The sequence below is a fragment of the Camelus bactrianus genome, chromosome 15, assembly GCF_048773025.1.
Source record: "Camelus bactrianus isolate YW-2024 breed Bactrian camel chromosome 15, ASM4877302v1, whole genome shotgun sequence".
Taxonomy (NCBI): Eukaryota; Metazoa; Chordata; class Mammalia; order Artiodactyla; family Camelidae; genus Camelus; species Camelus bactrianus.
In genome coordinates, this window is record NC_133553.1 from 30,467,823 (window position 1) to 30,483,909 (window position 16,087).

Consider the following 16,087-nt stretch of genomic DNA (forward strand, 5'->3'; position numbering starts at 1 on the left):
GCTCTATGAATGAGCAAGCCCAAAAGGAGTGGAGCATGCATTGGGGGAGGGTAAGCAGGGAGCAGATCTGGGAACTGCCCTGATGGTGGGTCAGCAGAGTGGACACTCCTCTGAGTGCTCAGAGGCCCCACACCTGGTGCCAGGGGTCCACTCTGGTTCCAAAGAGACATAGTGTGACCCATGAGCATGCCCAGCTACTCCCAGATACCACCAAGCATCATACCCCACTCCCCTGCTCAGGGAAAGGGGAGCAGGCAGACAGAACTGTGGAGACCAGGATCAGCAGGTGGGGTTTATCATTCCACTGACAGAGGGGAAACAGAGTCCAAGTGCTGGGGATTTGAGGGCCTTTGCCTACAGGTGGACACTGTTTGTTGAGGTTCCAAGGCCACCCGTTGGGACCCGGCAGGGACTCCTATGTCTGCTGTGATCTCCTTGAGCTGATTTAGGCCCATACTGGAGTTCGGCAGAAGTGTGAAGAGGTCATCCCTGACAGGGCCGGAGATCACTGGCTCCATGGCCAGGAAGTGACACTTGCTTGGAGCCTGGGGTGGGGGCGGGAAATCACCGTCTCCCCGGTGACGGTGACGGTGACGGTGACGGGGGAGCCCTGAGCACACAGAGCACTGAGTGAGCCTGCCTGCCTGTCTGTACGGCAGAGGGAGCCCTCAAGGGGCCTAACATCAAGAGCCCCCAAACTTGTCTTTGGCCTCCCAGAAGCTACCAAACACCCTGGGGAAACAGGCAGCTAAACCAGGTAAGGTGACTCACCTAAGGATACACAAGTAATAAGAGGCTGACGCAGAAAGGAAGACAGTTTTGGGGACTCTGCTAGGCCAACCCCTAACAACTGCACAGACTTGGGGTTGGAAGCTCTGCTCAAGCACTACAAGGGTTAAAAGCCTGCGTCCTGGGGCCCGACCACCAGGACATAACCTCTCCAAGCCTCAGTTTGCTCATTGACACAAGGAGGCCCATCCTCCCTACAGCCCTGTGTGAAGACTGAACGGCCCCCAGCGCTCCCCAGAGCTGTGTTTCTTGGGGATGGGCCCTGCCCTCCCCTCCCTTCCCAGGCTCGGCTGGAGGGTCCCCAGTAGAGCCGGCTGCTCACCTTGCGGTCCTCCTCCCGCTCCGGAGCGGAGCCGCTGGTGTCCCCGGGGCCGCTGGCTGGCATCGCGGGCATCGCGGGCAGCTGGGCGGTGGGAGGCAGGCTGGGGCTGTGTGGGGCTGGGGGGCTGCTTGGCTTTGGGGGAGGAATTATCGTGGTCTTGGTCAGCAGGAGTTAAAACTTAGACATAGATCCCAGTGTGGTGAGTGCAGAGTGAAACTGGTGAAACTCGGCCTCAGGCTGCCTGTGGGGTTGGGCTTCCGATGGCTCCACCTGTGGGGGAAGAGAAGAGGGGTCAGCAGGGCAGAGCACCCCAACCCAGGCTCCACCTGGCACCCCCCAATCCCTCCTGGGGCCAGGCCCTCAGCCCCAGGGCCACACTGGCCTGTGAGGCCTGCTCCTCTGACCTGACTCCTTTTCCCAGGCTCACGGGCAGCCCAGCACCCCCGGGAGTGGAGAAACTGAGGCCAGCTGGGTGCACTGTCCCGCCTGGCTTCCCTCAGGGCTGCCTCCTGCCTCCCTCAGCCTCCACGTTGCTGTGGCACAGTGGGCGCCACTTCTGGGACCTCCAGCTGCCTCCCGCCTCCTCCCTTCTCTTCATTCACGTCTGTTCTTTCCTTTGAAAGCTTCCCGCACCCTCCCTCCCACCCCAACCACCCCCCTGGGAAATCCCAGAGGTCCCCAGCCCAGCTACGTTTTCCTTCTAATCTGTCCTCCCCACACCCCCCACCCCCACACCGCTCCCACCACGTGGAGGAAGTGAGCCGCAGTCACAGGATGTAGTGAAATGAATGTCACCTCACTTTAGGACCAGCGTCTGGGCCCAGAGAAAGCTGAGGCTGAACTCGGGCTGCGGCTGAACTCGGGCTGAAGGCCTAGGTTTGCAGGGCTGTTGAGGGGACGCCCTGGCCGGGAGAGGATGCCAGGCCACTCTCTCCGCAACCCCATGAACCAGCCCCATCTGCCCTGGGAACCTGGTGGGCTCGAGGGGGCACTGCGTACACACAGGGCTGAATTTTAGGGGCTTTTCAGCCTCCCCGCTTCAGGTATGGGCCGCAAGCCAGTGAACTAACAAAGCCCATGCCGCAGGCCTCAGCTGGGGGTGGGGGTGTTGTGGCTTCAACCCCCGTCACTCGGAGACACAGAGTTCTCCTGCTCCCCACCCCCTAGGAGAAGCCCAGGCCAAGCCCCCGCCTCCAGTGCGCCAGCCAGAACGGGGAGGGGACTGGCAGGAGGAGGAAAGAGGGAGGCAGGCTGGATCTGGGCCCACCCACACCCTTCCCCTTCCAGTTCCCGGTTCTGCTTCCCTGCTCCCCCTCCCTCCTGGACTTCTTCTCCCATCCCCCTCCAGCCAGGGCTCCCTGGAAAACCAGGAGCCGGAGAAGACACAGGCTCGGGTCTCTCACGGGCTCGGCCCCTCCCCAGGGGCCCCAGAGGCGGGGGCCCCAGTCCCAGCTCTGCCGCAGGTGTGGATGGGGAGCTGGAGCTGGGAGGAGCCTCCTTGGGGACAGGACACGGGGGTGGGGGGGGGGGTGGGCATCAGTTAAAGCCCGGGACAGGCTGATGCTGCTCCCTGCCCCACAGGTGAGCCCTACAGAAATCGCAGGTGTAATGCACGCGTCTAAGCTCAGCACAGCTGTTTCTAATTTGTTGCCTGAATACACAGGTGAGTAGACAGCAAGACTGAGAGCAGCCCCCTGGGTCAGCCGCTGTGTGAAGCATGTGGTGGGCCTTCCTCCTCTGGGCAGCTACTAGCATTCCTACTCTCTACTGTTGAATCTAAGGCTCAAAAAGTCTAGGACTTGTCCATGTTCCAGGGTCAAAGCAGAGGGCTGAATCCAGATCTCTCAACTCTAAAGCTCTGAGGGGGTCACTACGAAGCGGCATCCCCGACTTACACCCTCACACCACCCCACAGAGACAACTCCCGAGAGCCCACCAGAGAGCCAGTCCCACCCAAGAACTCCACGAGGCCTCTGTCCACCCTCGGTCAGCGATTCCCCCTCAAAGCCCCTCCCCATTTGTGAGCACAGACCTCCCTGGTCACCCCCACATCAAAACCTTCAAAAGGATGCAGAAGCTGAGAGAGGCAGAGCCTGGTTGGGAAGAACACTGAAGCCGGAGTCAGCAGATGTGAGTTCTCATCCTGACTCTGGCATCTCTGGCCCTCAGCTTCCTCAACCATAAAATGGGACAGTTGGACTAGATGATGCTCAAGAATGTCTTCTAGTTCTGCCCAGCCAAGCTTTTCACTTTTGGAGGCCCCAAGGGCAAAGGGCAGGAGCAGACAAGGCTGGGCCAACTTCAGGAGCCCCTGGAGAGCCCTGCACAAAGTCAGAGGCAGATAAGGATCCTTGTCTCAATGCTGCCCTGAGGCCTAGAAACATCCAGGGGCTTCTGTAGGAAAAAACACTTTCAGAGAACCTCTGGTTGCTAGTGAGAAGAGGAAGGAAACAGGAGGGAAAACCAGAACGTCACAGGGTGTTGACCCTGAGGGCAGACGCCCCGGAAAGAAAAGGAGAGGAAAGGAAATGCTCTTTCCTCCTCCCCTCCCTCCACTTACCCCCTGATATGAGCAGCATGCACTGTCCTCACAACAAACGCAGCTGACCCAGGTCAGTCTCTAGGTTCCATTGTGTATGTGACTCAATCAATCAGACTTGTCAGTAAGTGTCCCTCAAAGTCACCCAGCGTCATCTAAAACCATCCAGCACCATCCAGGCAGGCCATGCACTGCACAGCTCCAGCGCCCACTGTCATGGCCAAGGTCCAGGCCTGGACACAGTGCTTCCCGCCTGCCCTTAGAAGCATCCTTCTTCTTCCAAGCAGCCATGCCAAGGGGAGAGACCTGCTCCCGGGCCCACAGTCCCAACACAGCAGCATATGTCTACCATAGCGGTCCTACGCCAAGCACAGCCCTGCTGCTCCTGGCACCAAGGAATCGTCCTCACCCACGCCAAGGGCTGCACCACAAAACCACCACCAAATAAACACCCTTGCCAAGAACCCTACCACCTTGACAGGCAGCTTTTAGTTTTTCCTCTATACTTTTAACTAGCTTTTGTTTTCTCCTTTATAGTTCTAACGTCCACAGTGGCCATGGATGAGGTTTAAAACAACTTAAAAAATTTTTTTGAGGACTCCTATCATGAAAATGTCCTGGTATTATAACTGACATGGTCACCATCATCACTGCTTCAGTTACAAAACTGTTGTGCAAAAGGACTGGGATTTGAATATATACACCCAATTTGGCTACATTCTAAATCCAATTTAGCAAAAAATTGTTTGTTTGTTTTTAAGAAGACATAAAGTCACAAGATTGTGCTGAACAGAGAAGAGACACCAGCAACAAAATTTAGGGGTCTGGGAAGCAGACTGGTGACAGGCAAATTTCAGACAGCACATGCAAAGTGATTTCTAACAGAGTCCTTTAAGGACACTTGGCATGACAGCACCACGTGTCTCTGGGACAAGGGGTGAAGAGGATGCACGTGTGAAATTAAAAAGGACTTAAAGAAAAGAAGTAAAGTTCCTAGGTCCACCTCCCCCAGAAGTCTGAAAGTTTCCTCTCTGGAGAGTGCAAACCAGAGGGTCTGTGCATAGAGAGTCAACTAGTACAGTTATGAGCAAGAGTAATAAACCAAACCCAAAGAGATGAAGGTTATTTCAAATGCTAATGTTGAGCCCCCTTGGCGATCTTCCCCACTGGGCTCAGAGACCTTTATCTTCTCTGGAGAATCTAATTAGTGCAAGAGGAAAGTCCTAAGGATACAGATATTGACCCCAGAATCCAAATGATGTCCAAATGGTCAACCAAGGTGGATCTGCAAGTCAGCCAGCCCCCACCTTCGTGTTCAAAGCTTCCAATCAGCTTTTTAGCTCCCTGTTCTTAATCCTGAAAGGACAACCAAGGACCACTAGACATCCAAGGGAAGCCTTGAACTTAGAAGACAGAGACCAGAACAAATCAACCAAAATAAAAACCAAACACAACTGTGGGAAACAGACTTTACACACAGAGAAGGATACTACGAATGCGATGCTATTAAAAAAAAAAAAAAAGGCAGAGAGCAAAAAAACAACTCCTAGAAATAAAAATCATGCTAGTAGAAATACACAAGTCAACAGAGGGGGTATATCCAAAAAAAAATAGAAAATAAGAAAAGAGAATGAGAGAGTTGGTCTATACGTTTCCACATCAGTAAAATAGGAGTTACAGAAAGGAAAAAAAGAGGGAGAGAGAGGAGAAAGTTACCAATGAAATAATAATTCAAGAGAACTTTCCAGAACTGGAAGACATGAGCTACCTAATCAAAAAGGCCCCCTGACTGCCCCCAAACAGACAAAAACAGACCCGCACGAGACACATCACAGTGAAACTGCAGAACACTGAGACAAAGAGAAGATCCTACAAGTTTCTAAAGGGAGAAAAAAATGACGTATAAAGTTTCAGGAATCAGAATGGCTTCAGACTGCTCAGTGTTCATACTGAAAGCCTGAAGACAGAGGACCAATACCCTTTCAATTCTTAAAACAATTCTCCAGTTAGAACTCTTAACCCAGCCTAATGATCGTTTCAGTGTGAGAGGAGAATAAAGGTATTTTCAGATACTCCTCTCAAGAAGCAGGGGAAGATGTCCTTTAAGACACAGCAGACAAGGGAAGGGAGGCTCTGGGATGAGGTGCACAGAGTCCAGGTGAAGTCATAGAAGGTCACTGTTCAGATGTATGGCCACAGGGCTTGGGACTCAGGCACGTGGAGTGCTGTCACAGCCAGGTCCTCTGCCACCAACCGGCTTTTGAACCTGACAAAACTACTGGTGTCAACTCGCTGTTCTTAGTCTGCTGTCTGAACTCAGAAACTGAATGGATTTGAATAAAGATAGGTATCTGTCCCAGGCAGTGGACTCCAAACAAGAGCGTTAACCAAGCAAGAAGACAACGTGAGCTCCAGAAAACAAGAACTCCAACCAGGAGGAAGGGGAAGGGAATGCTGAGGATGCCCACGTAAGACATCCCAGAACGGCAGCTACAACGTGCCCCACACCCAGAGAGCAAGAGAGTGGAGAACTCAAAAAATGGAACTGAAACATAACACTTGCTGTGACTGCCCTTGTGGAAAGCCACACAGACAGCTATTAGAAGGTGTGGCAGGAATTAGCGAAAGGTATAAAGAAAATAAGGCAGGGGAGGAAACGAGGTAATTGTTCATTTCAAGGGGGGAGAAAAAGGAAACTTTTCTAGGACAACGTAAGATTCAGCTGTGAATAGCTGCATTCATTGATTTAAAAAATAACGCTGTATATATCACACACACACACGTACGCGTGTGGATGTGTATAGATTATGTGCTGTATTAATTTCCTATTGCTGCCGTTACGAGTTACCACAAATTAATGGCTTAAAGCAACACAGATTTGTGTCTTGCGGTTCCGGAAGTCAAAAGTCCAAAATGGTTCTCGTCACTGGGCTGAAATCAAGGTGTTGGCAGGCTGTGTTCTTTTCTGGAAGCCCTGGGGAGAATCCATTTCCTTGACTTTTCAGCTTCGGGAGGCTGCTCACATTCCTGGGCTCCTGGCCCCGCTCCATCCTCAACGCCAACAACGGCCAGTTTTTCTCCCTTTGCCAGTCTTTCTCCCATTGCGTTACTCTGACTCTCCTGCCTCTGTCACTGACTTCTAAGGACCCTGTGATGACACAGAGCCCACCCAGATGATTCAGGCAGGATAAACCTCCCTCCCCATCTCAAGATCCTTAACTTAATCACCTCTGCAAAGTCTCTCTTGCTACAGAAGGTGACACATTCACAGGGACAGGGGATTAGGACATGGCCATCTTAGGGGGGCCATTACCCTGCCTGCTACATGCATACATATGCAGATATTGCTAAATGCATAAAACATTTTCCAAAAACCCTGGTAAGGTACTGTTAATAGTATGCCTACCAGGAGAATGACTTAGGAGGGTGGCTGGGCAGAGAGCCATGGTCGGCCATATGAGAGAGCTAAATCCTTATTTACTAAATAGGAAATCAATGGAAAATGTCTACAGTGGAAGAGTCAAAAATACGCACATTACTCAGATCCATGAGATATAAAGTTACTAGAAGGAACAGCTAAAAGTGGTTTCCTCTAGAAGAAGAAGGTGGGAACAGGCAAGGAACAACTGTATTTGGTGAAGAGACGTTAGTCCTATCTGACTTCTTAAATCATATGCATTACTGTGAGAAAACAAAAAATAATTTTTAAAAAGAGAGAATGGGTCTGGGAATAAGGGCCTACATCCCAGCTGCAACCATTGGCTGCACCCTCCACCCTCCTCCATAAGAGTGCAGCTAAGTCCCTCCATCTCTCTAACTCTATGAAACCATCACGTTCCACATAATAACCATCATCATCTCTTCACACCCACACAGAGTTCCATCCATCACCAGCTATAAAAGTGGTACCTCCCTCCTCACCCCCACCACGCCCCTCACGAAATGCTAATTCTCCCAATACATCATTTCCACCAAGTCCAGCCCATGCACAGCGTGGTGTGCCTCCCCTACATTCCTCCCAAACTGTACCCCATGCCATCACTGCCCACATCCCTAACCACAGCCCCGGCTCACTCATCAGCACATCTCAGACCCAAGACCCACAATTCAACCATCTCCTGGAGCCTCCAGACCGTCCCGGCTGTATCAACGCCCACCTCTGCCACCACACCATCCCCAGTACCATTCCTACCCTCCTCCCCAACCCCAACCCCATCAGCACCCCCTGAACGAATAACCCCAAAGTCTCACCTCCAAGCCTGCTCCAACCAGCGCCAACTAGAGTGTCACCCCACGGTCTCACCTCCACAAGGGCCCACGTGGAATTATCCTCTTACAGAAACAAAACCGTAATTGCCCACAGACCCAAATCCTCTCTCCATCAAAAGCAATCCTAATGTTACCACCATAAGAACCCCTCCTGCTCCATCTCAAGTCCTCTACTTGAATTGCTGAAAAATATCTGACCATCTCTGGACCAGGTCCCTCTTTACCCCTCTATCTGAAGACTGCTTTTCTCGTGGTGGGCTTTGCTGGTTTCATTCTTTCTAGTTACATTTCCCTCCTTTCCAGTGGGGGCTTGTGGTGTCTGCACTGACCCCACCCCTCACCCAAGTCACAGAGTGAGCATGTGTTCAGGTAGGGCCAATCAGAGGCCTCCCAGGAATGTTTTGGTGCAAAGGAAAGATGCTAAGATAATAGGATGTGAGTCAGGAGCTGCTGGCTGAGCACAAAGGGATGGAGACAGAGGGATGGAACACTGAGTCACCGTCTGGGCCCCTGGATCCAGCTGTACCTGGAGGTAGGGCATCTCTGAACCTTCGGGTAATGTGAGTCTTTCCTGACTTTGGTGTGAGTGAGTCTGTGCCTGCGGCTGACAGCCCTGACTCATATGCTAATCTCGACCTCCAGAAGTCTTCCCTGGGAGGCCCGGCTGCGTGGGTTCAAATCCTAGCCTTGTTAGTATTGTCTGTCTGACCTGAGGCATCACTGTGCCTCAGTTTTCTCACCTGTAAAACGGGGAAAGTAACAGTAGCCACTTCACGGGCCTATTGTGAGAGTTAACATGAGATGTGGTAAAAATGCTTACAAGAGTGCCTGGCACAAAGAAAATACTCAATAAACATTAACGATTATTAGTCCCTGACTAATCCAGACCACAGTTTTCTCTCCTTTCTTGAAATCCCATGAGTGTACTTTACTCAAACAGGATTTCAAACGGGGCGTGAACTGACTGTGTTCTGACAACATGCCCTGTGCACAGTACTTTACAGTTTCAACATCTTGTTCATCCTCATGCCTCACTCCAACCCTTTGAAGTGGAGACTGTTTTTACCCCCAGTCTCTCGATGAGAAGAACGAGGTGTAGGTTAACAAAGCTGCCAAAGGTCACACAGTTCGTGAGTGGTGCAGCCAGACACAAACCCTTCCCCGGCTGAAGCCCCCTGGTTCCTACTCCAACACGAGCTCTTCCAGTTAGCACGGGACTGCTGCAGACATACTAACTTTCAGCAAAGTTTCCTGTTAGTCTCCCTTCCCTGGTAAGGCCTGTCCACTGTGAGGGCAGGGGGAGGGGTGGGAGCAGGCAGTGCAACCTTCTAATCACCATATTCAGTGCCCTGCCCAATGTGGGAGTCATGCATTCATTTATTCCTTCCACTGTTTACTGAGCACCTACTGTGTGTCAGGTACTGTGCTAAGGGCCGTGCATTGTCCTGTCTCATCCTCATCAACAATCCCATGAAGTCAGTTCTATTATTATTTCCATTTTATAGAAAAAGAAACTGAGGCTTGGAGACATTTATTACCTCCCTTGGGTAGCGCGGGTACAAAGTCCCAGGGCAGGATTCTGAATTCAGGTCCATGTAATTTGAGAGTCCTCACCAACACGGCGACACCCAGTCACGGATGAGCATAAGCACAGACCCCCGATCAGCGATCTGTGCCCCCGTGATAACAGCCCACAGCCCACAGACAACAGCCTCATGGCTGGATTTCCTACTTGAGTTCGGGAGGAGGTACAAGTGAGTCCTGTGGGTGACAGAAGACAGGAGAGTGTCTTGTGTGCCCCACACCCGCCCAATCATCTGCCAGGGTGCTGATAAGCTTGGTAAGCTGGGGGCCGGCAGAAAGCTGGGGGAGACATCACGGCCTCCTAGACGGAGATGTTTATCTGCCAAGTTTCCCCCCACCCGCTACAGCCTCTCTGGGTCACAAGACTGGTCTGGATCTGGAGGAGGGGAGGTCCCAGTGCCACCCTCTGTTGGTCATTCCATTTCAACACGAGGGAGATGCACGTCATCATGCCATCACTCTGACTTCCAGAAACACCCCTCCCACCCAAACCACCAGCTGCCCGGAGAATACCAAAAGCCACCGCGGCAACAGGCCAACAGTCCTGCCACCCTGTTCCCCACTTCAAAGCCCATCTGTCTGGCTTTTGGAGTCACAAAAAGATGACTTACGGCTCTCACACCACCCTCGAGGCCAGGGTGCTACCAGCACGAGCATTTATGATCACCCAAATGCTGCTACGGTGGTGGCCACATGGGCAGAGATGGGTTGAATCAGACTCCTCTGCTCATACTCATGTTACCATGACACAGCCCCAAAAGCAGGGATAAAAAAAAAAGGTTTGTGCCTGAAATAGATGCTGGTAAGGAGCTGAAGTTGCTCTCGGGAGCCAAAATGAGCTGGTATAGAGTTCCATATAGGAGCACGCATTTCCGACCGTGGTGAGTCAGAAGAAGCCCTACTGGGGGTCATGTGTGCCTAGGCAGTCGGATGGGCTTCCCACACCCCGGGAGGCAGCGCGCAGGGTGGCCAGGCTGCAAGTCCATGTGAGAATCAACCACGTGGGCCCCGGTGGGGTCTGCTGTCTGAGAAGCCACGAGTCTGGCTGATTGTGATCTCCCCCTCCCCCACCCCAGGGGGCCCACGGCCCACACCTGTGTGATTCTCAGCTTTACAAGCCTACTCTAAAGAATGGTCCACACTTCCAGCTCCAGAGCCTCTTCGCTCACTCTCCCCTTGATCCCTGTGTTTGGTTCCCCCCCTCCCCATATCCCTGAGGCACTCTTGGGGCACTAAATTTTGTAATCCCTCAAGTGGACACCACAAGGATTCTACTAGAAGACAAGTCATCTACCTGGCTTTTGGGGACCCCCTTATGCCACTGAACCAACAGACAAAAAAAAAAAAAAAAAAAAAGGAGTTACTCCAAGAGCTGGAGTCATTGATCCTAGTTGCCAAGGAGAAACTGGCTCGCTGGTACAGAGTAGAGGGCAGGAAGATAATTCCTGGAACACAGAGGATTCTCTCAGGTACCTCTTAGAACTTCCACACCCAAAAGTAAGAGTTAATGAAAAACTACAGTAACAAAACAAACCAAAAAAAGGGCAGGACAGCCAAGGATTCAGATCCTTCAAGAATCAAGGCTTGGGTCACTCCACCAGGTAGAAAGCCCGCCCTGCTGAGGTTCCAGCTGAGTGCAGAGGAAATACAGGATGGGAAGCGAGAGAAGGAAGCCGGGTATTAGATGTGGCCTTGTGAACAAATATAGAAATGAGAACCGTAGTAGTTTTGTATATTTTCTGTTTACTTGATATATATGTGTGTTTGTTTGTACATGGTAACCATTTTCTTCTTTTTTCTCCTTCTTCCCATCACTTTACATACAAGTTGTTGGAAGTTAGCTTTATAATTTAGTCTTTAGGTAACAGAATACTTAATGGGGCTGAGATTGAATTTGAGATGTTATCTGTGTAGGCAGTGTTGATACAGTGAGTGCTGGGACTCCTCCTTTGGAAGAAAGGGTGAGAACAAGCAGGATAGCTGTGTCTTGATAGGTAAAAGTACAACTATATTGTTGTTGCAGCGGAGCACAAATGTGTGTAAAAGGGTGCAGATGGACGCTGGGTAGCCAAAGTAGCAGATTGTGCCAGTTAATTTATTCACCCTTCATCACCTGCTCTGTGAAAATTGAGCTAGGCCCTTTAAGTATTTCTCCTTTGGCCAGGTGGTGTGACATCATGCTGTCAGTAGAGGGCAGCAGAGAGACACTGAAGGTGGTGTTTCCTTTCCTAGAACCGATGTACTCTCTGGAAGAACTCCTGCATTGTTCTGCATACAACTTCAGCAGCCAGATCCTGCTGCCCCTCTGGCTTCCCTAGTGCCCAATCCTGTCCTGTCACAGCTTCTCTAGCACGCAGCTCCTGCAGCATGCAACTTCCCAGTGCCCAGCTCCTGCAGCAAAGGTGCTTCTCCAGCACCCAGCTCGAGCAGTGCATGACTGTCAACAGCAGCCAGCCGCTTCACCCAACACTCCCCGTGGGTAGTTTAGTAGCACTGTGCCTCCAGCAAGAAAATTTCTGATGAACAACTCTCCTTGGGACCCAAAAGGATGGATTTCCAGTGAGTTCCAGGAGGCAGGTTTCCTGCCAACATGGCACCAATTGACTTCTCTGTCATCCAGGGAGCCATGACCAAGCCCTCTCCATCAAGGTCAGGACCTCAGCCGCAGGGCCTCTTCCTTGAGCTCACCATGGCAACCCTAGGAGCAGTGGCTGCTCTCATATATGCTATTTCTGTATTCTTCACAGTTCTTTTACTTCTTACCAGCCAATCTCTCAATACTCCAATCCCCCGTTATCGTTAATAAGTCTTTATATTAAATTTTCCTGTTCACATCACTATGTGGTTTCTGTCTCCTGAATTGACCCTGACTGATACAGTCACCCACGGCCTCAAAGGGCCTTTTTCCATCCTTACCGTCCTTGAGCTCAATTCCGCCTCCTTGCCAGCTAATCATTTCCTGCTTCAAGCACTCACTCAGCAATCATTTACTGAGTGCCACCGCAGAGCTGGGCACTGGGGTGACAGGTGACCCTTGCTTTTGCAAGTCCATAAGCAAGGGGATTCTCTGGCTGTCTCCCTACTTGGCACCATGCTCTGGGTCCTCTCCCACCCCTCAGCCCCCTCCGCTGTCTCCTGGGCTGACTGGGGTCTTGCTCCCACTACTTACTGCACAGTGGGTACCCCTCTCTGGTCGCACGCTGCTTCAGCTGTACTCTAAGTTCTTCTCTGCTCAGACACCTGGGCTTAAACGAATGCAGACTTCTATTGCAAGGCTTCCATCTTTATCCTCTGGACATCCCCACCTGGATGACTTGCAGTTACCTAAAATCCTACTCTTCTAGAATCAGAATGTTTCCTCTAGCTCCTGTGTGTGGAAGTGGCAGCACCCTCCCCTCAGCTGCCAGTGCCCCAAACCCCAGAGAGAACTGAGGTCCCACCCCCCACTTCAGTCACCAGGCGCCTGATCCTCGGGCCTCTGTTCTCCACCCCTGCCCTCCAGGCTCTCAGCACCACAGGTCTAGACCCTGGCAGGTATTCCGTAACACGTTTCCCTGCCTCTGGTATCTCAACCTCTCACCCCAGCTTCTCAGCAAAGATCTTCTACACAAGGCTTTCTTAATCAAAACCTCTGATGCCTGATGAAAATGTTCTGAAATTCATTGTGATGGTTGCACAACTCCATGAACATATTAAAAACCGCCAAATTGCACACTTTAAATGAGTGAACTGTATGGTATGTGAATTATATCTCAATAAAGCTGTTATCTTAAAAATCCCTATGATGCCAGTGATTTTCCCACACTGTAAAACCTACACTCTGCTCTGTCCTACACCGATGGCTCGAAAAGTATGGCCTCAGCCTATTGTTCTGACCTGGCCCCCACCTCTCCCAGCAGACTCCATCATTCCAGGGCCAGTCACTGGCCCCCAGCTCACATCCCCTGTTCCCACACTTGTGTCTCCACTCACACCATTCTCTCCTCCAAGAGGAGAGCTCCTCCCAAAGGACCTCCCAGCTCCCCTCTCCCCAGCTCTCAGCATCCCCTAACCCCTATTGCTTCTCCTCCACCACCCATCCAGGGGTCTGTAATCAGTGTCTGTTGTGTGGTTATCTAGCTTTTCACATGCATATGGATGCGTCTGTTTTCCCAAACAGATGACGTCAGAGTTCTTGTCCTGCACCTTGCTCTTCTGCCACCCGCCCCTCTCTCTCCTCCCTGTTCTGGGTGACTCTGGAGGCAGAGAGGACTGTGTGAAATCACTCCCAGGCAGCTGCAACATCCCCAGCACAGTGCTGCGGTGCCTAGAGTGACCCCCCACAACCCCCATTCTAGGGGTCGCTTGGCAGAGTTCCCCAAGGCACTGTGCCAACGGGAAGGCCCCTGTTCCACCTTCCCTGGGCCAGGACGTACACCTGCTATGGGGTTTGAGGGCCCCACCAGCCCCCAGATGCTCAGGGCCAAGGGGGTCATGAGGGTCCTAGGTCAGGGTGCATGTGAGCCATAGGAAGCAGGGGGAGCTGGCCTCCCACCAGCCCGGGCCCTTCGGGGCTGGTCCCCAGCTTGCCTGTGACCACTCTCTTCCCACACCATTCACACAATGCTTCCGCACCTGCACTTTTTCACAGTCCTCCGAGACCATCCAGTTGACCCCCTCCCAGGTCCAAACCAGGAGGTTCCCCCAGAGGGGCTTCAGGGTCCGGGAGCTGCTGCTGGAGCACAGCCCCTCCCCACCCACGAAAGCAGGAAAGAGCCCACTGCTGTCAGAACTACCCACTTGTCCCTGGTTTGCTTTCTCCTCACCTTCTGTGCCAACCGAAACCAAACCTATTGTTGCAGGGGGTGGGGATGAGGTCGAGAGGAGAAAAGCCCAGGATTCTGGGCAGCACATCCCAGAATCACTAGCCCCTGACCCAGCAGCCCTGGTGCAGTTCATCCACCCCTTCAGCCCTAAGAGGGTTCAAAGGGAATCCACCTCAAACCCTGGGTCTGCCACTCACTTTACCAATCTGTACAATGGGGTGAATAAGAGCCCTACCTCCTACATCTATTTTAAGATACAAAAGAATCTGAGTCATGTGTTTAGCATGGTGCCTGGCACATAGTAGGCATTCAAAAAATATTAATTTTTTTAAAAAGTATTACGTCATTAATCAGGGCAAAAGGCTGGTAAAGTGTCCTTAGGAAACCTAGCCTCTAGCTTAAGACCACACCCAGGAATGGCTCTCACTGGCTCCCAGGTGCGGCTGCTGTGGCATGACCCAGTGTCCTCTCTGCAGCTAATGCCGCGAGGCTTCCCCTAATCCCCAGCCCAAGGGCCTCTGCAACCAGAATAAAGGACCTCTTCACCTGCACCCTTAACCTGCCACAGTGGCCTTAGGGGTCAGGCACCTACAGACACACACATCGGCCCACACAGATGCACTCACACAGACACAGACACACACAGAAAGGCACGTATGCACACACATATAGACTCACAGACAAAGACACAGACGCGCTCACACATGTGGGGACACACGCTCTCTCACACACCAGGCCCCGGGATCCTGGAGCAGGAGGACTCCCGGCGAGGCCTCCCCACACATGCGTCGCACATTTCACCTAAAGTGTGGGCCAAAGAGGCATTTGGAAACCAGCTTGGGAACCTCATAACCATTCGTAACATTGTTCTGAGAGAAAATACAAAACATTGCCCTATAAACAAACATTTGCAATAGAATTTCTCCAAGAGCTAGGAATCGCCTGTGCTAGAAAACTAACAGAGCAAGAAGAGAAAAACCACATAAACTTAGTTTGCCTCTGCAAAATTAATACCAATTACAAAAACATTTATGTGAACTGCTTGCCATTTACACCTAATTACCATGCAGCACAATTATGCATACCATTAAGGGTATGCCAGATTAATTAGGCTGTACGTTTCGTGTGATTACACCCCCACACCCTCAGTCCACGTATGCCCAGCTTCCAGAGGGCTGCCTCTGTGACCAGGGGACATGTGCAGGTCTGTAGCGACCAGAGAAACACTGGCTTCCAAACTCAAGTTGACAGTGGTCCCCGTCCACCACACCCACCCCAGCCAGAGACAGCCTGACTCGGGCCCAGGCTTTCTTGCCAACGTCACCACCACAGACGCCCCTGCTGAGAAGCCATCTTCCCACCAGAGCCTCCTTTGAAAGGCAGAGATGCTTCAAAAGTCTCCCCGTCGGTGTGGCTGCATGTCGTCGCAGGGACCAGGAAACAGCCCAATGGCCACCATGGGTGCCCGCTCACAGAGGAAGCTAGCCTCACCATCCAGACCAAAGTCACCCGGAACTCATGTCTCAGACTCCACCAGGGCCCTGCACCCCTTTCCCTAGCACATGGAGCCAGCTACTGGGCAAGGTCCCAGCTGTGGTCCGCCCAGGCCCTGGACAGGTCAGAGCCCCTCCCTCCCTCGCCCTCTGCTCCCCACACAGCCATGGCCACCTTGCGCTGACCCCCTCCTCCCTTCATTAAAATGAGAAAAGGAACTGGCCCTACCCCAATTCCCATTTAGCTTAGCAGATGCTCTTCAAATACACTGGGGTGACCCAGGTT

At 52.0% G+C, this 16,087-nt stretch overlaps 1 protein-coding gene across 7 annotated transcripts in view; it reads right to left on the minus strand.

Moving 5' to 3' along the window:
- The window catches only part of DNMT3A (DNA methyltransferase 3 alpha), a 103,280-nt gene that overhangs the window by 75,204 nt on the left and 11,989 nt on the right, over positions 1-16,087 (minus strand). For 6 of the 7 annotated variants that reach the window (XM_010948561.3, XM_074341760.1, XM_074341761.1 and 3 more), the window contains one exon: positions 1,112-1,381. In XM_010948561.3, the coding sequence (XP_010946863.1) occupies positions 1,112-1,183 (72 nt within the window). In that variant the 5' untranslated portion in view covers positions 1,184-1,381. Of the gene's footprint in view, positions 1-1,111; positions 1,382-1,515; positions 1,712-16,087 lie in introns of those variants that run through there. The other variant, XM_045511849.2, reaches the window with a different exon arrangement.